This window comes from Syngnathoides biaculeatus, chromosome 21 (assembly GCF_019802595.1).
Source record: "Syngnathoides biaculeatus isolate LvHL_M chromosome 21, ASM1980259v1, whole genome shotgun sequence".
Lineage (NCBI taxonomy): Eukaryota > Metazoa > Chordata > Actinopteri > Syngnathiformes > Syngnathidae > Syngnathoides > Syngnathoides biaculeatus.
In genome coordinates, this window is record NC_084660.1 from 3,106,953 (window position 1) to 3,130,416 (window position 23,464).

The 23,464-nt window shown below is 52.5% G+C and overlaps 5 protein-coding genes across 18 annotated transcripts; 2 read left to right on the forward strand and 3 right to left on the reverse strand.

Moving 5' to 3' along the window:
• Nucleotides 1-191: 191 nt before the first annotated feature.
• Nucleotides 192-8,443, reverse strand: LOC133494479 (disks large homolog 4-like). Of its 4 annotated transcripts, XM_061808367.1 has the most exons (21): nucleotides 8,318-8,443; nucleotides 8,111-8,221; nucleotides 7,354-7,424; nucleotides 6,560-6,667; nucleotides 4,440-4,490; nucleotides 4,025-4,149; nucleotides 3,778-3,947; nucleotides 3,564-3,700; nucleotides 3,333-3,483; nucleotides 2,931-3,199; nucleotides 2,757-2,859; nucleotides 2,569-2,665; nucleotides 2,296-2,472; nucleotides 2,196-2,233; nucleotides 2,081-2,119; nucleotides 1,900-2,001; nucleotides 1,345-1,517; nucleotides 1,160-1,269; nucleotides 1,001-1,092; nucleotides 669-788; nucleotides 192-542 (listed from the first exon to the last, which is right to left on the reverse strand). In XM_061808367.1, exons 1-20 carry the CDS (start codon nucleotides 8,334-8,336, stop codon nucleotides 682-684), a joined length of 2,250 nt encoding a protein of 749 aa, XP_061664351.1. In that variant the 5' UTR covers nucleotides 8,337-8,443; the 3' UTR covers nucleotides 192-542; nucleotides 669-681. The 4 variants fall into 4 exon arrangements, with proteins under 4 accessions (XP_061664351.1, XP_061664350.1, XP_061664354.1 ...); XM_061808366.1 differs by having other exon boundaries at nucleotides 192-788; XM_061808370.1 differs by lacking the exons at nucleotides 7,354-7,424; nucleotides 8,111-8,221; nucleotides 8,318-8,443 and adding an exon at nucleotides 6,958-7,055 and having other exon boundaries at nucleotides 193-788.
• Nucleotides 8,444-9,144: 701 nt separating this feature from the next.
• Nucleotides 9,145-14,083, reverse strand: LOC133494617 (7SK snRNA methylphosphate capping enzyme-like). Of its 2 annotated transcripts, none has more exons than XM_061808604.1 (8): nucleotides 13,424-14,083; nucleotides 12,581-12,861; nucleotides 11,986-12,230; nucleotides 11,483-11,759; nucleotides 10,376-10,898; nucleotides 10,082-10,294; nucleotides 9,937-10,008; nucleotides 9,145-9,840 (listed from the first exon to the last, which is right to left on the reverse strand). In XM_061808604.1, the coding sequence occupies exons 2-8, from the start codon at nucleotides 12,856-12,858 to the stop codon at nucleotides 9,790-9,792; spliced, it is 1,659 nt and encodes a 552-aa protein (XP_061664588.1). In that variant the 5' UTR covers nucleotides 12,859-12,861; nucleotides 13,424-14,083; the 3' UTR covers nucleotides 9,145-9,789. The 2 variants fall into 2 exon arrangements, with proteins under 2 accessions (XP_061664588.1, XP_061664587.1); XM_061808603.1 differs by having other exon boundaries at nucleotides 9,900-10,008.
• A 134-nt stretch (nucleotides 14,084-14,217) lies between these two features.
• Nucleotides 14,218-16,126, reverse strand: trappc1 (trafficking protein particle complex subunit 1). Of its 4 annotated transcripts, none has more exons than XM_061808613.1 (5): nucleotides 15,991-16,126; nucleotides 15,274-15,372; nucleotides 14,864-14,934; nucleotides 14,524-14,662; nucleotides 14,218-14,422 (listed from the first exon to the last, which is right to left on the reverse strand). In XM_061808613.1, the coding sequence occupies exons 2-5, from the start codon at nucleotides 15,370-15,372 to the stop codon at nucleotides 14,294-14,296; spliced, it is 438 nt and encodes a 145-aa protein (XP_061664597.1). In that variant the 5' UTR covers nucleotides 15,991-16,126; the 3' UTR covers nucleotides 14,218-14,293. The 4 variants fall into 4 exon arrangements, with proteins under 4 accessions (XP_061664597.1, XP_061664596.1, XP_061664599.1 ...); XM_061808612.1 differs by lacking the exon at nucleotides 15,991-16,126 and adding an exon at nucleotides 15,719-15,883; XM_061808615.1 differs by lacking the exon at nucleotides 15,991-16,126 and adding an exon at nucleotides 15,603-15,737.
• Nucleotides 16,127-16,655: 529 nt separating this feature from the next.
• On the forward strand, nucleotides 16,656-20,445 carry LOC133494618 (voltage-gated potassium channel subunit beta-2-like). 6 transcript variants are annotated; one of them, XM_061808610.1, is made up of 14 exons: nucleotides 16,656-17,519; nucleotides 17,602-17,645; nucleotides 17,721-17,758; nucleotides 17,850-17,929; nucleotides 18,003-18,047; nucleotides 18,121-18,165; nucleotides 18,242-18,285; nucleotides 18,384-18,470; nucleotides 18,557-18,642; nucleotides 18,726-18,846; nucleotides 18,917-19,011; nucleotides 19,081-19,201; nucleotides 19,267-19,355; nucleotides 19,439-20,445. In XM_061808610.1, the coding sequence occupies exons 1-14, from the start codon at nucleotides 17,257-17,259 to the stop codon at nucleotides 19,529-19,531; spliced, it is 1,251 nt and encodes a 416-aa protein (XP_061664594.1). In that variant the 5' UTR covers nucleotides 16,656-17,256; the 3' UTR covers nucleotides 19,532-20,445. The 6 variants fall into 6 exon arrangements, with proteins under 6 accessions (XP_061664594.1, XP_061664593.1, XP_061664592.1 ...); XM_061808609.1 differs by having other exon boundaries at nucleotides 17,602-17,758; XM_061808608.1 differs by having other exon boundaries at nucleotides 18,557-19,011.
• Nucleotides 20,446-21,179: 734 nt separating this feature from the next.
• slc25a11 (solute carrier family 25 member 11) lies at nucleotides 21,180-23,319 on the forward strand. 2 transcript variants are annotated; one of them, XM_061808299.1, is made up of 9 exons: nucleotides 21,180-21,376; nucleotides 21,675-21,827; nucleotides 21,890-22,007; nucleotides 22,097-22,185; nucleotides 22,309-22,399; nucleotides 22,472-22,562; nucleotides 22,714-22,813; nucleotides 22,878-22,929; nucleotides 22,992-23,319. In XM_061808299.1, the coding sequence occupies exons 1-9, from the start codon at nucleotides 21,312-21,314 to the stop codon at nucleotides 23,145-23,147; spliced, it is 915 nt and encodes a 304-aa protein (XP_061664283.1). In that variant the 5' UTR covers nucleotides 21,180-21,311; the 3' UTR covers nucleotides 23,148-23,319. The 2 variants fall into 2 exon arrangements, with proteins under 2 accessions (XP_061664283.1, XP_061664284.1); XM_061808300.1 differs by lacking the exon at nucleotides 21,180-21,376 and adding an exon at nucleotides 21,435-21,587.
• The last annotated feature ends 145 nt before the right edge of the window (nucleotides 23,320-23,464 follow it).

Consider the following 23,464-nt stretch of genomic DNA (forward strand, 5'->3'; position numbering starts at 1 on the left):
CGCTGGAGTGAAGAGTGGAGGTGGAGGACTTCAGGACCATGGAAAGCTATTCGAGCATTTTTCCGGCGGAAAACCAAAAAAAGCTGAATCGTCGCGATTGTGAGGCCAAAGAGCCGACCCGTGCAAGTGCTCAAATGGCTTCCCATTTTTTGGGGGGGGGGGATAAAATAAAATAAGTCACCTCCATCCTGTTGACATGGAGCCACAACTCACACTTGGCGTTTTTTTTTTTTTTTCCTAGCAATTTATTCCAAGATTTCCACAAATTCCTTTGCCATTTTTCCTCCCGCTTGACGCAGCGTCGATGAACAGTCGTGAGCCGTTGGCGATAGCTCACCGAGTTCGTGCCGGAGAGTTGAGGGGGCGCCGCCGCCGTGGTGGTGATGATGATGCACAAAGGGATTGCGGGAGACGTAGTCCAGCGTTTGTGCTCAAAGCAAAGCGTTGTGACGTCACAGCCCCGAACACGTGTGTGTGTTTGAGCCCCATTGTTAAATTGACACGTGCACACGGTGTGTGTATAGCACATCCAATCAATCAATCTGTAAATAAATAGCAGAATATAAACATTACCTACACTCTACACTGATCACACTTGGTTGCTCTGGCGTCGCCATGGATACACAACATGTGCACAGGGGGAGGGAGGGTCGGGGGAGGACGGAGACCTGTGCGGACCGATCAGAGCCGGTCGCGGGTCACCACCCAGATGTACGGGCCGCTCTGCTCCTCGATGACCACCTTGACCTGGTGGTACACCTCTTCGAAAGTGTCGCCGTGCACGATGGCTGCGCGCGCACAGAAAGAGGCGCGTTGTGTAAATGTTGGCAATAGCCGCAAAAAACGTACTCCCGAGATCGCAGAACTTGACTTTTTACAGACTTTTCGTATCGGTCACGGAGTCCGACAACTGATACTTGGAGCCCGCGTTCGTTCGTTCGCGCGCACGCGACAGCGACATAACTTGGAGTGAGTCAAAGTGAAGCTCATCTTTACTTACCAGTGAAGCACTCCAGGAAGTCCTGTTCCATTTTGATGGCTCGATCTAGAACCTTCCTGGCCTGATCCTCAGACAGACGCTTGTTCAGGTCGCTACACACACACACACAATGAGAACGTTGCCCAACCAGCGGGCAGCTGGGTGGCCCGACGGACTCACAGGACGTTCTCCAGGGATCGCGGTCTGATGAAGATGGCGATGGGGTGGAGGTGAGCGGCCTGCAGCCTCCTCACGGCGTTGGCCGACACGTCCAGGATGCAGTGCTTGCCCTGCGCCGGCGCAAAGGCGGTAAAAAGAGTCGCCGCGGACCGGACCGGACCGGACCGCGACCGGAGGGGCCTCACCTGCCGGGCCACCTGCCTGACGCTCTGCACCGACGTGCCGTACAGGTGGTTGTTGTACTGGCCCGCCTCGATGAAGTGATGCGATTGGATGTCACGCTCCATCTGTTCGCGGGACGACACAAAATGGTAATCCCGCCCGTCCGCCTCGTAGTCCCTGCGGGGGCGAGTCGTATCTGGGGAGGTGGGACCGAGTCGCAGGTCAGTACGCCGTTGGAACGAAAGTTGTTTCACTTTGAATACAAAACGTGTCATTCAAGTCGTTGTAGGTTGAGTTTGACAGTAAACAGTTTTGAAGAACCCTGAAGTACAGCGCGACCGCCGCTTACGAAATTAATCCCTTCTGGAAGTTGTTTTGTAACCTGAATTGTTTTTTTTTTTGTCCCCCCCCCCCCCCATACCGGAGACGCTCGCAAGCAGAGGTACCGCGGTATTTGCCAAATAGTCGAGTCAACCGATTTCAGGTGACGGCTGGCCTCTTCCCGAACTTGGACGGGACCAACGCAGTTCCGGTCTGTCAATTTGCGTCTTTGCGAGTCCCGAGTCGCTCGGACTCACGTGGCACGCAGGAGCCGAACTTGTCCGGGAAGTCCGTCAGCAGGTCATCGTTGACTCGGTCCTTGGTGGGGCCCAGGACGATGACGGGTCTGGCGTAGTCCACTGCGGACACAGCGCTTATGTCACGTCGGCTTGCTCACGTTTGACAGAAAACTCTGAGTGCGAATCCGCGGGGACCCACCTTCCGTCTGCCCCACTGCCTCGTAGCTTTGGACCGGCCCTGCGGCGGGACACCACAGCGGTGACACGCGGCCTTTCCATCCCGTCCCCGCAATTGCCGTCGGAACGCAACTCACCTCGACCCTTCGTCCGGGACCACTCCTTCCTCTCGACCCTGAAAGAAAAACCGGCGTAAAAACGACATCCGTGGGCGTGAAAGCGCTGGCGCCGTCCTACCTGTGCTTGGACGGGATGTATCCCAGCTCTTCCAGCTCGCCCTGCTGGTTGACCCGCCTGGCCTGCCACCATTCGTCGTCGGAGCTGTCAATCACGTGAAGCACCTCCCCGAAGTTGAAGTCCAGCGCTTGGGACAGGACGCCGCAGTCCCACGTTTTGTCGTAGTCGAACAACGCCCTGCCGCACAAGCGGTGGCGTGGACGCCTCGCTGAGTTACCCCCGGGGGTACTTCCTTTCCTGTGGGCGGGGGGGGGGGGGGGGGGTCTGCGTTACCTGACGTAGAAACTTCGGTTGGCTCGCAGGCTTCCTGGCGAGCTGTTCATCATCTGCTCCCGCAGGTCGTGGATCTTGGCTTCAAAGCGGCTGTATTCTACGTCAAGACACACACGTGCGCGTACAGAATCCATCAAAAGGTGGAAACGCAACGCAGACGCTGACGGAGGTCAAAGTGCACCGCTCACCCTCGGGTCTGTACTGTGTTACTATGGTAACATTCTGACCGGCGTTCTTCAGCGCCGCCGCCGCCTGTTCGTGCGTGGCGAACCTGAGATCCACCCCGTTCACCTGCATCCAAATACACAGCGTCGCTGAAGGTGTGACGCCACCGCGTCGGGGTTTTCGTACGTCGCACGCACGCTGAGGATCTGGTCACCCTTCTGCAGCTCGCCGCTGAGGTCGGCGGGGCCCCCGGCGAGGATGAAAGAGATGAAGATCCCTTCGCCGTCCTCGCCCCCGACGATGTTGAAGCCCAGGCCGCTGGCGCCGCGCTGCACGCACACGCGGCGCGGCTCTCGGCCGTAGTCGTCCTCGCCCGTCATGCCGCGGTGCGGCGGAGAGTAGCGGCGGGGGGACGGCGGCGGGAGGGCTTGCGGGTAATCGCACATGTAGTCTGGCTCCATGTAGGCTGCAAGGAGGAGATGTAAGCGTGGGGGGGTGGGGGTGGGGGGGGTCGCACAAGATTGTGACACAGCAATACGTGGAAGTCCTCGGCGCCAAATCACTACTTTTGTCACGCCAAAACTCCTACGCGGACGTACAGCTGGTGAGGTCCGGGGGGCTGAACCGCTCGGCTGAGTGGATGTAGTGCGGGGTGGGCGTGGCCACCTTCAGGTACACCACCTCGCCCGTGTTCTTCAGGGCCGCCACGGCATCTTCGTGCAGGACGTCCTCGAGAGATAAATGGTTGACCTGCGGGGGTCAAAGTTCAGCAGTGAGCTTCAGGGGAGAGGAAGAAAAAAAAAAAAAAAAAGGCACACCGGAGTACGCACGGCGAGGATCTTGTCGCCGATCTGAAGGCGGCCATCCCGTTGCGCTGCGCCGCCTTCGATGATCTTGGTGACGTAGATGCTGTTGTCTCCCGGGACGTGCTGGTTCCCGATCCCGCCGGCGATGCTGAAGCCCAGACCTGCCGCCCGCACACCAAAACTACGTCAACGTCCGTCCTCTGCGCCACTTTGGCCGCGCCCCCGCCCCCGCTCCCACCTTTGGGTCCCTTCATCAGCTTGATCTTGGCCGTGTGCTCGCCGAGCGGGCGTCGCCTCAGGACGTAGAGCCGCACCACGGGGCCCGCCTCTTTCAGGGCCTCCACGGCCACCGAGTGCGTGACCTCGCGCACGTCCACGTCGTTGACGAACACGATGCTGTCGTTCACCCTGGGGACGGACGCGCAGAAAAAGGTGTGCGTGTGCAAGCCCGCCTGTCCGTCCGCACGGAGTACACGCGGACGTACCTCAGACGTCCGTCCTGGGCGGCGGCCCCCCCGGGAATGATCTTGGTGATGAAGATGGACGGATCATCTCCAATGTGAGGATTGTCAGTCCCTCCCGCGATGCTGAAGCCCAAACCAGAGTTGCCCTAGCGTGCGCACATGAGGCCGCTGAACCTCGGCGCCTTGACACATGCGTCCGATTCTCGACGGCTCCTTTCGGTGCAGCCCCCGGCGGCCACGCCGGGGGCTGCACTAACATCTCTGATATGTCACATCTGACTGTGCATACTGTGACATTGTCTGTCTACATTTGTTGCTGCACCGTTTGCGTTCACAGCACCATTGTATTATAACACGGTTAGCCCGTCTATGCCATTTACCATTACGTGTTAGCTGTGTCAGCTCGCAATGCGTGGGTGCATGCGTGTGCACTCACTCTCTCCAGTGTGATCTCCTCATATTCCAACTCTCCTTCAGATCCGTTCATCTGTGAAAACACGCCAAGGGTTAACTCGTATTCGAACCCCCCTCCCCCGCTTTTGATGATTGGTTGCCGTGACGACTATCTCCTTCAGGCACGAGGCAGCCGTAACTGACAGTCACGGCGAGAGAGTCCCTCGGCCGTTGCTATAATGTGTGAGGAACTGACGCCCCCCTGGAAACATGTTTCATCTTGCCCGCATTAAGCTATAATCACCAAAAACACTTCAATGTCATTTAAAATGCTTCTTAAAACTTTCAACAGATATCCCTGAAAAATCCGGCGGAAGTGGACACGTAGATGTTCAAAGGGCAAAGACCCTGGCTATCTCCTGCTAACGACCCAGGCTAAACTTGTTGGCATGCTCGTGTTTCAGTAAAGATGTATCACTTCAATACAGACTTGACATGAACTGCTACTTTCAGAGCTTTGGTGACAGAGTGTTAGAGAGAAGGGGAAAAAAAAACAAAACAAAAACAAATAACTCATGACGGAAAACAACAAATTCAAGAATTAAATTCACTAATATCTCGCAAATTCAGTTCATTGTGCGGCTCCTCCTCGTGCATCCCCCTTAGCTATTGTGTGGCGTTATAATGCAAGTATGCAGACACAAAGACAGATTTAAAAAAAAAAAAAAAAAAAATGCCGAGTATTAGGATGCCGTCTACATGTGTTGCAACTCCATTCGTGTTCAAATATCCAATCCCTGAAGCGTCACAACATCGCTACATAGACACTTCTCATTAGCCTGTCTATGGGGTTTCTCAATATGTGTAGCATTAAGCTAGTGGACTTAAAGATAAAATGATTGTATGTAATTGTTGTTGTTGAAAGTTTCTTCAAGCAAGTATTGATCCACCCGTTAGCCTGCCAATGCATAAGGCAAAATTGTTTGATTATTTGAAATACACTGCGGTATTTGTCTCGGTTTTATGTATAGCTTGACAGCAGTCTTCAACTTTTTTTTTTGAAGGATTTGGGGATCACAGTACACAGGCAATTAAAAAAATATGTGGCAGTGTCAATTACGAGTGAATTTTCACGATTCCCAGACCGTGAATGCTCGGCGGTGGGTAACAAAATCATCATTTTGCCCGAGTGGGGGGTGGAATGGCTGCGTGGCAGGTGGAAGGATGAGGAGATGACACGGTTTATGTCCAGAAGGAGGAGGAGGAGGAGGAGGAGGTTGTGGAGTCTGTGATTATGTAACGGCGAGGTTAGTTACACTTCACACTCAGTTTCCCATGACACCTGCGTGTCTGCACACGACGAGGAGGAGGCTGTGTTGAAGCTAAAACGTTTTTTCGGAATGTGGGAGAAAGGCGAAAACTGGGGCAAGTACGGAACCCCCACAAAGACGCAGACTCCCCACATACGGTGGCATTCAAACTCCCAACCTCCCAACTGTTCACCGCTGCTCAAGCGTGCAGTTCTCCCCGCCCGCGACGCCATTCGCAGGCCTCAATGAGTTGACACCGGCTCGGTCCGGCAAAAGGTGAACTTGGAAATGTTACCATCATCCTTTGCCTGTGTCGCTTGGCTCGGCGCACGTTGTTGATGAATCGTCGTCCCATCTTCTTGGCGTACCACACCGACACGAACATCACTTCCTGTCTCCGCAGCGTCTTGCCCCCTCGGTGGTGGGGGAATTGCGGGGGCGGTGGGGGGGGGGTTACATAAAGATGGAGGAGTGACGGACGAACGGTCGAGCGGTCTCGCTAGGTCTTCCCGTTACCGTCGGCTCGGTTCATCTCGGTAAGGGTGGAGGAGGGTGGGGGGAGAAGCGGACTAATGAGCAAACCCGACGAGATGATGCTCCTCGGCGGTCGTCATCCTCATCCTCCCCCGCTCGCTGTGATCAACTCAACTGCTGAGTTTCTTTCTCCCTCCCTCTCTCTCTCTCTCTCTCTCTCTCTGCCCCCTCCCCCATCTATGCCAGGAATCACCTCCCCTGCGCGATGTCACACACACACGCACACAAAAATCCTGCTACCATGGCGACCCCATCCCCCTTTTCTTGCCCATTGCCATGGTGACGAGGAGGAAAGTGTGTTGTTAGCGTTGGTACGTACAGTGAGCGCAGCAGGCTGTGCGAGCGTGTCCAGGTGTGTGCGGGCGAACTCGGGGGCGTGTCCGTCAGTCACGTCTCCATGGTCGTCGTCGTCATGGTAACTGTACTTCTGCGAGGGATACGCGCGCGCACAGTCACAAAGCAAGCGTTAGCACTTAGCAGCTAGCGTGACCCGGAAACAGCCGGCGGCGGCGTCTTCCGACGTTTGTGTGACCCGAGCGAAGAGCAGGAAGTGGAAGACGCACAAGCGGCAAGTGTGTTAACACACACACACACACACAGAGACAAAGACACACGTGTGCACGTACGCTTGCGCGCACGCACCCAGAAAAGTGTAAAGACGGACGGGTTCCGTCAGAACACACACGAGCACACAGACGTGTGCCGCTCTGCTCTTACCTTGGTGGTGACAATGCAGAGGCAGTCCATATCCACACACACACACACTCACACAGACATTTTTACACACACACAGACACATGCACGCACTCACATAGACACACACTCACACACACACACACACACACACACACACTGCTCGCTCTTTATGCCCCCCACCCTCTCTCCACTGTTCTCCTCCTCCGCTTCCCACCGTCTGTCGACAATGAGCCAACGAGGGGAGGAGAGGGGGGGGGGGTGCAGCAATGAGTGTTATTTTCTGATTGGGGGGGGGGGGGGTCACCTCCTTGACGACAGAGCCAGAGAAGAGAGGAGAGGAGAGGAGGGGGCCGTGCGCCTGTTGCCTTGGTGTGATGCAGCTGTTGCTAAGGAACGGCGGCCGGACGGGAGTCGCACCTGCACAGGTGTCCTCGGAGGGCTCGGCGCGTGGCTCTCACACACGGCCAGCTCGTAGAACTCTTGGATGTCTGCGCACACAATTATGACAGGTTTGAGGATGCCAAAAATATGACTGACAACCACATATACTACTGCAGGGGGAGGGGGGGGGGGTGAGAGCGCACAGGCAATAAAAATATCAAAATTATAAAAACTGAACAGGATTTCGTGCTGTAGCGCACCGTGTTGTGCATCTGGTTACCCAGAGACATTTTCCTTGTTTTTGCAAAATGTTTTTTTCTTTGAAATAAATCAATCCTCTGGTTTGGACACATGAAGACAAAAGGAGATTGTCGTCGGGCGCGCTCAACTGCCAGCGCTTGCCAGAAAGCGTCGACGTTGCTGTCGGCCTCTTAACCAGTTTTCTTCCGGTCTTTTTGTCAGTTTCAAGAGAGGCTTTCACCTCTTTGGTAATGTCAACGTTCGGCTAGATTTTCTCCACTTAACTTAATTTTCTTCACTGCGCTCCGTGGAATATTTAACGACTTGGAAATTTTTTAGAACCCGAGAAGAATGACATCCCTGTTTTAGGAGGCGCAAGTGGATTATCATGTATTTTAAATTACATCTCACAAAGATTGTCCCCCCCCCCCCCCATATGGTCGCTGGCAAAACTTTTTTTTTTTTTTCTCTCTTGATGGCGCACACACCTGGCATTTGGGCAAAATGTCTGTCGACTTATTATACGCACTGTACATAATGAAAACGGGAGTACCGAGCAACGCCTGAAAGAGGTCACTCTGGAAGATGTTGAGCAGCTTCTGCGCCTCTTCCCCTTTGACCCCATCCGAGCAGGCCTCCATCAGCTGCAACGCTCGCTGGGTGTCTGGAAACAAAAACGGACGGCGCAGGTGAGCCCGACGCAAAAGCCCGTTTGTTCGAAATCTCTAAAAAAAAAAAAAAGAAAAAGGTCGCGTCTCACCGTCCCGCTTCAACGGCATGTCGTCCTCCGATCCCGCGGAAAATCCTCTTTAGGGATTTGCTCGGCGCGCTGCATGCCGGGTAGCGAAGTCTGACGAAAGGCTTGACCCCCCCCTCAGACCCGAATGCGGGAACGACCGACACGGGTGACGAAATCCTCGGCAGAGGGATTTGAACGATCAGGCGGGCAAGAACGGTGGTGTTGTGGTCTCCTCCCCCCCCCCCGTTTTTTTTTTTTTTTTTTTGGGTGATCCTATACCGCGTACATCCAGAACGGCAGACCTGCAATGTTTTCAGTCAAGCAGTCTCTGACGCCGCAAAGGGAAGAGCAAGAAGGCCTTGCAGGTTCCACTGCTGACTGCTTCATCATTCAAACTTCAGTGGTTTCAACTGATTGGCACGGATCGGTGGGCAACTTCTCCGCAAATTGCTTGCTCATTTTTTCTTCTTTTTCGCACAATATCTTGCCGGCGGACTCGTTTTCATTTCATCTCCTCGACCGGCCCCCTGCCAGACAAAACGCCGACGTCGTCCTATTTTTCTGATGAAACGGGACACGCCGTGAAGCGTCGGGAACGGAGAACGGTACTGCGTGTCCCACGTTCGAAAAGTCATCACATACGTGTATTCTGTACTCATAATAAGGAAAACATTTTCCGTTCCGTGGGGCCGGGGCCTGAGAGTCAAGTCGCGACTGGAGCGAGCTACAGGAATGAAGTCAACTCGACAAAATGACTCGGAGAGGTCTCGCATTTCACTTTTCCTCTCGCTTTCTCTGTGTACATGCAAACACGAGTCAAAGACAAAAAACTGTTTTGACATCTGAGAAAAGCGTCTCTGGTTTTTATTTCGGCTCGTATTAAGTCATCACTCTTCGGGCAAAGAAAAGGTGCGATTTCATGTTGGAGGGCAACAGGTGGGCTCCAGAAATCCGGAAATCATTCCGTTGCTTAGATGCTGACAAACATTCACGGACTGAACCTCAAGGCAAATTCCTCAGTCGATGCAGTTTTGCGCGTTTCTCTGTTTAAAGTTCAAATGTTGTATTACAGTCGTGTTTTCCCCTGTAGTTCATACATTTCTTGTTGTAGGCAATAAGGGAGTTATTTGATGTATTACCCCCCCCCCCCCTCAAACCAATCCGACGATTAATCGGTTATCAGCCTGGAAAAATCTAAAGTTTTCTAGTGACACACAATTGTTTTGTTATCAAAAGTTTAAAACAACCCCCAGAAAAATATGGAGCTTAATCCAGTATTTATAAAATGTCCTCTCGTCTGAACTTTAGTTGTTTTTCTTCAGAGGTGAGCTCAAAGCCACCCGCACTAATGAGGATAAGCGCTCCAGAAACGGGACGCAGGGTCACGTGACTTCCAAAATCCAGCAGCTGACGCGTTGGGCCGCACGGGCAACCTCTCCAAAATGCGCGACGGGGAAAACGGCCGCACCTTTCTTTCCCGTCCTCTCCGACGATCAGCTCTCGAGCTCACTTCTTGCGAAACAGGTAGATGGGCTTTTTCTCACCTGGAAATAAACTTCAGGTCAGCGTGTGCCGGCGCGTGCCAGCGTGCCAGTGCGCGTACCCGTCACCGTGAGAAGTCTGTAGGAGCTGAAACCCACATTGTCCATCAAGTAGGAGGTGAAGTGCTCTGGTCTCACTTGTAAACTCCTGTAGTGACGGTATGTGGTCGCCTAGCAGACATGGAAGACACCAGACATTTTAGTCTTCCCGAATCCAGCGACCTTTGACACGTGCGCGCCCTACCGAGGCTTTCTTGCTGCGGCCGTAGCGGCGCCACGGCTGCGGCTCGAGGATGAACAAGCCGCCCGGCGACAGGCTCCGATAGGCTCGTCTGAAGAGTCGGGCGAGGCCCTCGTCGCCGGCCTGCAGCTGCGCCCACTTGGTCACGCCCAGACACATGACCACGTCGTACTGACCCCGTCCGGGCCACGCCTCCCGCTCCGACACGTAGTCGCCCTGTCGCCGAGCGCGGGGCGGTCAATTTCAGCGCGGCGGCGGCGGCAAACGGGAAGCGGCGCGGCGCGGCGCGACACTCGCCTGGACGAAGGAGACGTTGGTGGGAAACCTGCGCGAGGGCGGCGGTGCGGCCAGGAGGAGAGGAGGCGCGGCCAGAGGACCGCGGCTCAACCTCAGCGACAGCGGGAACGCCAGGAGGCGCAGGGCCTCCTCCTCCTCCGTCGGCGCCTTTTTGGCTCCCTCTCCACTTGGCGAGGCGCTCCTCCTCTTCCTCTCCTCTTCCACCAGGTCATGTGACAGGAAGTGCCGGACATTCTGCTCGGCGGCTCGGACCAGTCGCCCGTCCACCTCCACCCCCAGGATGTGCACGGGGTTGAAAGCGCGGGCCACGGTCAAGGTGAGGTGACCGGCGCCGCAGCCCACGTCCAATGCCTTCTTGTCTCGGAACCAATCGGCCCGCAGCAAGCGGAGGCGCGCGTCCTCTGCCGGCCCGACGCGCCCCTCCCAACCGTTGCCATAGAAACCGTGGTAGCCGTAGTACCGGCAACAGTTGCCGTACTCGTAGCGGCGTCTGCCCTTCTTCTCCGGGGGCTTGCGTGTGCGCCTGTGGAGCAGCGGTGGAACCTGGAAGTCTGGGGCCCGAGCAAACGTTGACCGGGTAGCCGAGTGCCGAGATGTGGTTGGGGAATTAACTCATTCGCCGCACTTGCCATTCATATACGTGAACAGGAACACTACAGTTTACCGCCAAGGACGCGTACGGTCGGCAGGAATGCCTTTCAACAGGGAGTCGGTGACGTGGGCCTTGTCCGCCTTGTCTTTGAAATTCAGGTTTGCCATGACAAACACGCCCGCTAGATGGGAGTGTTGCACTCCTTCTGATTTTAGACAAGTCAAACTTGAAATGCCTGCACGTAATTAAGTCGGATAATTTTACGCATCTCACATTTGGGTGAAGGATTTATGTGTATGGTTATCACGCAGTGTATGTTATGACAGGGGAAAAAGGTTTTGTGAGGAAAAGCGGAGCCGCTGATGGTACTCTGCTCGGACTTTTGGGGAATTTATCAAAACTAATTGAATTCCAAGGATAAAACATACTCGGGGAAATCCGTGGAAGCATAATTTGATTTCCGAATCATACAACCATCATATTCGATATGTTTGCATTTGAGTCTGGACACTCACCTGTCGAGTCCCGCCCCTCCCGCCAGCGGCGTGCGGAAGCGGGCCGCTTCCGTCACCTCGGCGACGACGACGACGTGCGCCGGCACTGCGGAAGCGGTGCGCCGTCGACTCCTCTGACGCCGGTCGGCGGACTTGCGCGTGGCGCCGGGCGCCGGGCACGAGTGTCTCCTGGGAAGGATCGGGGACGGGGCGACGTCCTCGCGACAGGTGATGGCGGTGTTGAGCTCGCAAGGGAGCGGGGACGCCGCCGCGCTGTCCTCTCTGGACAAAACCGGAACTGTCACGGGGAAACATCAGTTACCGGGCGAAGTCGCGATTTACCGACCGCCGCCACGCGATATTTTGTGGTACTTGTTCACAGTGAACCCAACGCGGTAAAGAAGATGTTCATGTAGTTTTACTCCCCAACATATTCAAATCACACCCATCAGCGACCTCGGTCCCGAACACACGCAAATACCGAGGTCGACTTCACCGTGTCTGCACGCCGGCGGGCATCTCACCAGTCAATCCGTCTGTGGAGAGAAAGATGGGGCGGGCTGCCGCCTGCTTGTCACCGCCGTGGTGGTTCCGGTGTCTCCTCCTGGACTTGAGGGGGGACAGCAGGACCCCCGCCGCCTCACCGCCACACCTTCCCTCTCCCTTGAGGTTCAAAGGGTCCGTGATGTCTCGGGGGACCAGAATGTCGACGGGGTCCCCGCTGCGGGACGGCAGGGGCGAACTCTTCGGCGTCATCTGGTTCGTTGCCCTGACGACAAGCAAGGGATCAAAGTCAGATAACGTACGGCCACGGAACAACAATCATATTGCCTTGGCGGTGGGGAAACGTCACCAAGTACAAATATTCCCCAATGATAATTCAGTAGATTCTTCTGAAAACTTTTACTCCATCTCGTTAAAAAAAAAAAAAAAAATTATAATCCTTATTTATTGGCTTGTTACTTTTTCAAATAAAACATGACATGTGAAAAAAAACGTAACACTTCAAATCTTGTTACGTGGACAGAATTGAATGTAAAAAAAAAAAAAAATTGGTTCTAGAAAATGAAATTGCTCACTGCGGCCTTTTGCCACCTCAGGAGGTGAGCGCTTCCTTACCTGTTGACATCTTCGTCCAACAACGAGTTGAGGTTGAGCGGGTCGAAAATGTTCCCACCCAACAGGAAGTGAGTGGGCAGCGCCGACTCCACTTGACCGTCGCTGTGGACGCGGCGACGGCGCTTGCTCAGCCCCTTGAAGGCGGCGCCCACCGAGTAGCGCTTCCAGGGGATGCGCTGAGCGGGCGCCGCCAGGGCGCTCTGGCCCCTGCCGTTCGCCGGGGCCCGGGGCCCACGACCCACGGTGACCTTTTTCAACTTATCCAGCGACATCATCATTTCCTTAAAACAGCAGCGAGTTGGACAAAAAGTCATGAAACGGGCTTGTTTGTCGCATTTTCTCAAAAGTTTGAAAGAAGTTTAGCTGTAAAGGTTACAGTGTATTTTTTTTGCTTCGCCCTGAAATTGAGCAAAATATCCCTAAAATGAGTTGGAAGCAGTGTTTCCATTTAACTGCATTATCCTGACTCTTTTTGCACTGTAACTTTGATTCTAATTAAATTCAACTTTCAAATGTTATTGCTGGTTTCATGTCTTGATTTTGGTGATTTCCGGTTTTATTGTCTCTGTAAGTCACCTTTGTCGTTTCCCCTAAATTGTGCTCTACAGATAAAACCTACGTTGCCTTGCAAAGGCAACTACTGACGATTTCTTTTTGCTGTTGTTGTTTCCTTACACTAGAAAGGAAACCGTAGGCGCGAGCTGCAGCTGACAACCAAATTAATTAGTCGTTAAAAGCCTTGTGAATTGTGTGCATCGCTCGTGGTTCAGAATGTCAGCTCCAGGGTTCTAAGTACAATCGTCTACATTTTTTTTTTTTTTTTTGCGGGAGAGTGGGACTTACTTGATATCATATCCTGTCATTTCCAGCATGTTGTCACCAAACGAAGACATAGAAAAAGTATTATTGAGTCCCGCCCACCGGAAAATAACGCACCAATCGCGGACCGACCGAGCACAGCTGACACTTAGCTTCTCGTTAGCTCTCCGTAAGATGTGCTCGTTGCCAACTCGAGTCCATCGCGAAACCTATAAAAACTAGAGCATACGGTGGGCTTCGAGTGTCCGTAAATGTCGAATATAACTCAAACAGGCGACAGAGTTAACGATAGCTCCCGATGAACTGTTCTGTTTCCTCTTTCGAAGTGCTGAGACGGCCTGTATTAATTTACAACAGGCGGGGAGAGAGGACAGCACATTTGGGGTGACCGAAGACGAGAGTGACCAATCACATAACTGGCCGTGGTTGCGCTTCCTGAAGAAACACCAATCAAATACAAGAGGCGTCCAGAGTCACGCCTGACTTAAAAACGTGCTAAGGACCGCGGGACAGGATGGGTCACAGGAAAGGAAAGTGTTGTTTGGATGAAAGGAACAAAGAAAGGGTGGAAAGCTTGGGAGGAAGAATAGTACCAAGATGATAAAATATTAACAAGCAAGGACAGTATTGTCGGAAGGGTGGAAGTGGGTGAATAGCATAAAAGGGAAAGGACTGAGGATGGATGAAAGAAAAGAAACAAGGATGTTATTCGTAGAATAATTAGTCATTGTTGTGCCTGACAAAGCGGAAAAATGAGAAGGAAAGTCAAGAAAAATCATGATTAAAAAAAAAAAAAGCCAAACAAACTCAAAGCTGACTTCAGTGTCAACCCACTTTAATTTTTGCCTCATATCATCCAGCCGCCTCCGCTGGAAACCTTCGTGTGAAAATGTGTCAAGCGGCTCGGGGGTTGTAATACGGCAGCGCTCTGACGAAAGCATCCAGTCGCGTGCTGAAAAGGTCGCTGTCCAAAGTGTTACCCAAGACGAACGTCGGGTTCTTGACAATATTCTCCACGTACAGCTGAAACACACACAACACAACACGTGTATGCAGTTCACCGCCGTCGGGGGGGGGGGGGGGGGTGAAAGGTTTTGACGTGCGTGGCGTGGCGCATCACTGACATTACTGTAGATGTGCTGCAGCGCGTCTCGGGCGTTGCTCACGGACAGATCGGTGTTCATGACAAACTTGACTCCGCTGGGGGTCTCGAAATAGTGAAGACGATAGCGGCTGGTTTGAAAAGACTGGAAGCCCTCCTTCCTGAAAACGGCTAAGGAACACGCGCACGACGTGGATGATAGACTGACGAGGCGGCCATCTTGTTACACACACACACACACACACGTTCAGCTGATTCTTTATGATTTCAGGCCAAAATGTACGCCGGAGAGGACGAGTGCTGGAGAAAATACATGGACGCCAAACAGACAAACAAGGTAGGCCATGTCGGCCAAAGGATACAAGTCCAGAGGTGACATCTTACTGACGAAGGAGCGGATGGAGAAAAGCATCCCGTACATCAGCTTATACTCCTGCAGGCAAAAAAAAGAAGACTCATTTGGATTTCCGTTTTATCTCATTGAAGACGGGATTTTTTTATTGCTTTCAAGTACTCGAGTTATAATATAATTACAGTGACGGTAAAGAAGTAACAACCAACTAGATCATGATTTTATGCTTCATTTCAAAGGACACCACTGTACTGCTCCTTCTGGTGTATGTGCACAAGTAATGCGCATTAATAAACATTATATCTCTTTAAGAACACGTGACTGTGAAGTATGTCGGAATGTGTTTTTCCATCATTTGTGTGCAAATGTCAGTTGAAGTTTTCTAACCAAGCCCAAGAAAACAGAATGCTCATACTGTACCTCCTCCTTTGAGATGCCAGCTTGCTTCTTACGGTTCCACTCATTGTAATAAAGACATTTTCCATTTCGGTCAAATATGTACAAGTTATGCACTGTCATCTGAAACACACACATGAATGAACACCGCGTTAAGAACTATCTTCACTTGTTCACCCATTTCACTTTCAGGGTTGGTGGTGAACTGAAGCCAATCCCAGCTGACTTTGGGCACACATATAAACTATGCAATTCCCCTGACGTACATATTTTTGGTTATGTGGGAAAGACAAAAACATGCAAGCCGAGGGGCACATTTGAATTCGAAGGACCTAAAAAGACAATACCCGTACAAGTTCGCAATCGTTGTCACGATATTGTTACAAATCAACAGCAGGAGGAGAAAGAGGAATATTATATCTTCGAATAATGAAAATAAAAACATTAACGAGGCGGAATCCCTGTTTACCGTCTGGTTCCATTTCCCGTAGGACCCCCTCGATGAAGGGCAGTCCCCGAAGATGCCTGATTAACACTTATACACTGACACACGTATAATCATTTACGGTTTTAAAAATATACTAACACGAAAATAAAGCGCTTGTTCGTATCTTAAGTCATATAATGAATGATATATTTATGTGCAGTTTAAAAAACAACGATGCAAAGGCAGAGTGGACGTCGGAGAGCTCAGTGGGCAGCTACCCTGGGGTCCTGTTTGTGTATGAAATAAAATACTACCTCTGGAAGTTCAAACTCCTTAAGTAGATCATCAAGAGGTCCGTGCAGGAATTTTGGACATAAAGTGAAAGGATTATGCGACGAAATGTATGGGTTGTGAGACTGAATCCAATCAACAAGCTCGTGCACCTGGTGCCGTGGAGCTGTTGTTCTACGTGTGTCCAGCAGGTGGCGGCAGATGTCGGTGTTGCCTGGAAACACGCTCTGTGGATCCTGATGACGTCATTACACGTGACGAGTGGGAGTCCAGAGGTTCTTGGTCCGAATCCCTCCTGTTGATTACAGTGAATTAAAGGCTCCAAATTTCCCATTGGTGTGAATGTAAGTCTGAATGGTTGTTTGTTTCGATTTGGCCTGGGAGTGACTGCGACCAGTCCTGGGCATACCCCACCTCTTGGCCGGATGGATGGATGGATGGATGGATGGATGGATGGATGGATGGCCTGAGCAAAACTACCATTTGTGAAAAAGGAGTTGTGGGTGGGGGGAGATCATTGATGTTATCGTCATCATTCAGTCACCTGAAAGAATCTCAAAGCAGGAGAAACCAAATCCTGTGTCCTCCCTTCAAGGTCATCACGGATTGTGAGCTAAAGTCCGACCTCACCGGGGTCAGACGTCACATCTGTAAGCACATACGCTGGGGGGGGGGGGGGATTAGGGTGCGATCAAATCAAGAAGTGGGCAAGCGTCCACGTGTGACATCTGTGCACAGGCCTGACTATTTTGATGTTTTTTCCTTTTTTACGTTTAATCGCAATACACGAGACCTGATTGGTCCCGTTCGTGCAAGGGCTTTGTTTAAAAATCCTGCCAACGAGGGGGTGGGATAAAGGTGGGCGGACGGGTAGGGGACGGACAACTGGACCACCAGGTCGTCAAATACGCGGCTCTTTTGTCATTACCGTTAGCGTCGTCAGCCATTACATTGTGTAGCTAACGTCAGAAGCTGAAATCGAAGCTAACTTGAAGAGTTTACACTCGAAGCCAACGGTAAGCATTGAAGCTAACTTTAGGAGGCAACATCGGATCTCCCGCTATCTGACGTATCTTTGGAAGCTAACGTCCGAGGTAACAATCAACGCTAACATCAGAACTTAACGTTGGATTTAGAGGAAAGCTGGGAGGTAAATTTGGAATATAAGGTTTACGGCGAAGCTTCCATTCAAACTTAACATTGGGAGACGCGATCCAAGCCATGTTCAGAAGTTAAAATTTGAATCTTAACGACGTGGCTAACGGTGGAAGCCAACGGCCGTTTCAGTCATGTTCGCGGGCCGGGCGCCAGCGATGGCGGGAAAAGGCGGCAAGTTTTCCGTGGAAGAGCTGTACGGTTTCAGCAAGAAGCACAAGGTCGGCAGAGGCCACGGCGGCAAAGCGGACGGGAGGAAGGACGGAAAGGAGAAAGAAGAATCGGCGCTGGCGTCGCACATCTTGGAGGCGGCCAAGAGAGTGATGGAGAGGCGGAGGCTGGAAATGTACCTGCGGGAGTGTGACGTCACCATGCAGGACAGCGGCATGGCCTACAGGTCAGGCGGCTTCCTTTTGCGCCCGTCGCAATTCTCGTCTGGCACTTGCGACCACGCCCGATTGTCTCCTTCCTTCTTTCAGGAATCTCGGAAAATCCGGACTCAGGGTGTCCTGCTTGGGACTGGGTGAACACGCACGCGCGCAGGCGCGCACGCACACAAACAAACATACGCTGCTACATTTTTTTCCTCTCTTTGCAGGTACGTGGGTGACATTTGGCTCTCAGATCTCAGACGAGGTTTGTTTTGCCTTTTTGTTTTTTTTTTTTGCTTTTGCGATCACCTCACAAACATCTTGACTCCTTGTGTGCGTAACGTGCATGCGTGGAGACGGCGGAGGGTGTGTTGACGTTGGCGTACGACAATGGCGTCAACTTGTTTGACACAGCTGAAGTCTACGCATCTGGCAGGTCAATTGCACGCCGCGTGTGCATGCGTGTTTGTGTGTATTAGGTATACAACACACAACTACGTGTATTTCAGGGCGGAGACAACTTTGGGAAACATTCTGGAGAAAAAAGGCTGGCGGTGAGGGGGCCTAAGTCGCATTTCCTGCACGTTCTTTTTTTTGTGTTGTCATTCTTGTTGTGTTGTTGACCAGGAGGTCCAGCTACGTGGTGACCACAAAGATCTACTGGGGAGGACAGTGAGTATGACGACGGGCAGCCGGCAGGCACGAGACGAGCCGAGACGAGACGTCCACTTTGCGTTGCCTTTCGCAGGGCCGAGACGGAGCGAGGGTTGTCACGGAAACACATCATAGAAGGTAAACGCACAAAATTGAGCAGGTTACAAAAAAAAAAAAAAAAGTCAGGAGCATGAGGGTAAAAAAAAGTGTTTTGTTTGTTTGTTTGTTTGTGAAAGGACTTCGGGGTTCTCTTGCCAGGCTGAAGCTGGACTACGTCGACATCGTCTTTGCCAACAGGAGCGACGTGAACTCACCCATGGAGGGTTCGAGAACGCGCCGCCGCCGACGCTCGCGATGTTTAACGTCAGTGTGCTAACACACAGACCCCCCCCCCCCTGTGTGCGCACAGAGGTGGTGCGAGCCATGACCTTTGTGATTGAGCAAGGCATGGCCGTTTACTGGGGCACCTCGCGCTGGAACGCCATGGAGATTATGGTAAACGATCTTTTCAACGACCTTCACGTGCGACGACCGGCGCGGGCCTCGTGCAATCACCCGTGCGCACGTGCGTCTGGCAGGAAGCGTACTCCGTCGCGCGCCAGTTCAATCTGGTTCCCCCGGTGTGCGAGCAGGCCGAGTATCACTTCTTCCAACGAGACAAAGTGGAACTGCATTTGCCCGAACTCTACCATAAGATCGGTATCACACGTGCACGCAAACGCCGACGTGCGGAAAGACACGCCCACAGAGACACGCGTGTGCGTTTCAGGTGTCGGGGCCGTGACGTGGTCACCTTTGGCCTGCGGGATGCTCACGGGGAAATACAACAACGGCGTCCCTCCAGGCTCCAGGGCGGCCATTAAGGTGCGTTCGGCATCGTGGTCTGGAAACGGGACGCGACCGTTGCCGTGGTGACCAGTCCTGCGCGTGCAGGAACACGCTTGGCTGAAGGAGCGTCTGAGCGGCGACGAGGGCAAGCAGCAGCTGAGCAAAGTCAAAGAGATTCAGCCGCTGGCCGACAGGCTCGGATGCACCCGCGCTCAGCTCGCCATTGGTACGCACGCACGCACGCGCCATCATGGAAATGATGGTTATAATGCGTGATTTTGTGTGCGGCAGCCTGGTGTCTGCGCAGCGAAGGCGTCAGTTCGGTTCTACTGGGCGTTTCCAACACGCAGCAGCTGGTGGAGAACCTCGGCTCCATTAAGGTGACTCACGTCGAAAACGGATGACCGGTCAGACAACAGCTGATTGGCTGACTGAACGCCGGGCGCGTCCTGCTCTCTTTCAGGTCCTCTCGCAGCTGACTCCGTCCCTCGTCGCGGAGATGGACACGTTGCTCGGCAATAAGCCTCGGAAGCCCAGGAAGGAACCGAGGAGCTGACCGCTGATCAAAAAAAATAATAATAATAAGACTGGATAGCGCATACACATCGGCGGGCGGCATGTCAATTGGTTGAAGCCAGTTGGCCGCCATCTTGGTACTCCCAAAACATGTGGAGGGCATGATTTACACAGGTTGGATTATGGCGGGGTTTTTCCTCAAAGTTTGGCATGTAGAATTGAAACATTTTTTCAGTTCTGGTAACGTGAGGGATTTTTAATTCGACTTGGTGAACGCCCCCCCCCCCCCAAAAAAAGGACATCGAACACTGTGACTAGCAAGAAATCTTGCATATTACCTATGGCCAGATTTTCGTGACATGTTCACTTTTCCCAAAATACGCTGTGAAGGACTGTTGTCATAACAGCAAAAAACTAAGAATTTTTTTTTCGTCATAAAAACATTACATTTGAAGTCAATCAGACATATTTTTGGAACTAAACGCATTGTTTATTTGTTGTCTCTGCGACGTCCTATTTCAGACAGAAAAATTCAAACTTGTTTCCTCGAATTTGAAAATCTAATTTAATTCGCAGAGGTCTGTATGATGAAATTAATCCAAAAAAAAATTCACTGAAAACATCACTGATGGAGTTTGGGGAAATATTGACATCCCTTTTTTTCGCGAAAAACAGAGCGACCAGTGAACAACAACAACAACTGTAAACAAAACTTTGTTCAAGTGAATTAAGCTCATAGGGGAAAAAAAAAAAAACTTTAGAAACAAACTTCAACAGTGTCAAAGTAAATGTTTCTTATTTACCTGTGGGATGTTTTCTCACAGCCACCAAACTGGCGATTAACTGCAGAAGTCGGCATGGTTATTTTGGGAGTATCAAGATGGCGGAGCCATCCAGTCTTTATTTGTTTTTTTTTTTTTGTTTGTTTTTTTACATCAGTGGATCTGACAGGCATGCAAATGAGGGGGGCGGGGTGGGGACAATGACCAGTACTTTAAACAAATCTTGACCAATTAAAAAAAAAAAAACAACAACGTTTTTTTGGGGTTTTTGTGTCCTTACTTGAATGAATACATGAACATACTCAGAAACAAAGCCGGTGACATACGGTCACGGATTCACGCACAAAAATGACTTGAGTTCATTCTCTGACCTGGTTGTAGTTACTCAAACTGTCCACAAGACGGCAGCATTGCCTTGTGGCGAGGTCTCATCCCAAATATGTCGGATGCATTTTCCACAGGAATGAAACTTGGCGTTAATGTGTGCTAATGTTCTTCGCCTTGAAGACCGCCAACGACGATCGCTCTGAAATGAATTCAAAAATAACGGGAGGCTATTTGGGTTGGGGACTTATCGTTTTAGTATGTTATGCTTTCCTTCGCCACGCCCCCTCAGGCACGCAACCAATGTGCGCCGACGTCCATATGAAATGTCAAAACATTCGCAACACCTTTTTGATGCCTTTTTTGACTACCAGAAGTATAGACCGTCGACTCTAAACTCGAGTTGACGTTTTATTCAAATTATTCTTAGCTACAGAAGCTACAGAAGGTCACATTTCCGAGGTACACGTGAAGCCAACACCAGCGTGTTCGGAAATCTTCGCCCTCAGCTGCCGATTGGTCCGCTGCCCGAACCGAGCGTTCGGACACCTTCGGCCTCGGCTGCCGATTGGCCCGTGGCCTCACGTGACCCAGCCGTGCCTCTCCGCAGTGTCACCTTGTCCGCGGCTGCTTCAGGTGGACTGTCCGGCCCACAAGCAGGCAGGCACAAAGACAGGAAGGGAGCCGGCAATTTGGAATCGGAGCGGGGCAACCATGACGTCTCCGAAGAGCAAGACGTCTCCGAAAGCCATCAAGTTCCTCTTCGGAGGCTTGGCTGGGTAAGCGGCACCGCTAGCTGCCCACACTGGCGTGCTAACTGCTAACAAACGAGCCCTTTAGCCGGCTAGCTGTCGTCAGTCCCAAGTTTATCGATTTATTTTCACGTCCTCTCCATCTTTTTGGGAAACGAAGAGCATCCTGTACGTGATTTCAAATCCTCCTTATCAATTCGGCAGTGTTGCCATGATCAAACGGAGTCCACTGTCGTTGGTAAAACAGATTTTAAGGCAGAAAGCTGCCGGAACAAAGAATTGTTGTTATGAATGTGACAAACTAGATGAACCGTGTGTCTTATAGGATGGGAGCCACAGTATTCGTGCAGCCCCTGGACCTGGTAAAGAACCGCATGCAGCTGAGCGGTCAGGGCACGAAGGCTCGCGAGTACAAGACCAGCTTCCACGCGCTCGCCTCCATCCTGAAGAACGAGGGCGTCAGCGGCGTCTACACTGGGTAGGCCGCCGGGACCTTTCACCTTTCTGGCTTTTGCCGTGAACGTCTGCCACGCGTGTCAGTCTGTCTGCAGGTCTGCTGCGCCAGGCCACGTACACCACCACCCGTCTGGGCATCTACACCATCTTGTTCGAGAAGATGACGTCGGCGGACGGACGCCCGCCAAACTTCTTCCTTAAGGTGCCCGAAGCGACGCCCCTCTCCCGTGGCGCCGCCTGTTGGCAGGTGGGACCAAAAAACGTGAACCTCCCTCTGATGCGGCCCCGCAGGCGCTGATCGGGATGACGGCCGGAGCCACCGGCGCCTTCGTCGGCACGCCGGCCGAGGTGGCGCTCATCCGGATGACGGCTGACGGGCGGTGAGGGTCGCGCCTTCGTCGTCATCAGCCACTTTGGCGACATTCTTGCATAGCGACCGTGTGGTACTACGTTATTTTTGCATTCCTGTTCTCCCACGCCTCCACGCGCGTGCGTGCGTGCAGACTTCCTGCGGACCAGCGACGGGGATACACTAACGTCTTTAACGCCCTGGCCCGAATCATGCGGGAAGAAGGCGTCACCACCCTGTGGAGGGTAAGAGCCGTCCGTCCGCTCGGGCTCACCGATCTGTATATTTCTTTTTGTTTTGTCCCCCCCCCCAACAAGGGTTGCATTCCCACCATGGCGCGGGCGGTGGTGGTCAACGCTGCCCAGCTGGCATCTTATTCGCAGTCCAAGCAGGCACTGCTCGACTCTGGTAAAGCGAGAAATGCGCCGAGACATACACGTCGACAGACAAGTGCACATCAGCAGTCAAACGTAGACATAAGCGTGCACGCGGAGCGACGCGCACACCGGCGCTCTCTCTCGCAAACGGGCAGAGACTCACGTGCGCCGTGTGCCCTCAGGCTACTTCGGTGACGACATCCTGTGCCATTTCTGCGCCAGTATGATCAGCGGCCTGGTGACCACGGCGGCGTCCATGCCCGTCGACATCGTCAAGACCAGGTGAGCCGGACGCCGCCCCCCGCCGCGCGCCTCTTCTCACCGCGTCGGCGTCTTCTCTCTCCAGGATTCAGAACATGAGGATGATCGACGGCAAACCCGAGTACAAGAACGGCCTGGTGAGTACGCGGGGACGGCGGCCTTTCCCGAACTGCCAAAATGACGAAGCCCCGACCCGTAGGAGGTGCTGGTGCGCGTGGTGGGCAAGGAGGGCTTCTTCTCGCTGTGGAAAGGCTTCACTCCGTACTACGCCCGCCTCGGACCGCACACCGTGCTCACCTTCATCTTCCTGGAGCAGATGAACCGCTTGTACAAGACTTACGTGCTGGACCGCTAACACACAAGAGTGTAACAATGTCTGTTTGTAACAAGAATGTAACGAATGGGTCTTGAGAGCGGACGTTAGCGCTTTGGCCTGCGTTCCGGCCCGACGACGACAACAACTGGAGGGGAACCATGGCAACAGATGCTGATTGTGACGAGGCTCTATTAAAAACATTGGGACACTTGCTTGGACTTTGTCAATGGCGCGTTGTTGCATCATCAGGAAACCTGGAGATACATAAATGAACACACTGATTACAAAAAAAAAAAAAAAAACCCACTTTATCGCTCACTTTTATATTTCATGAACGCTTTTATTTATATATAAAC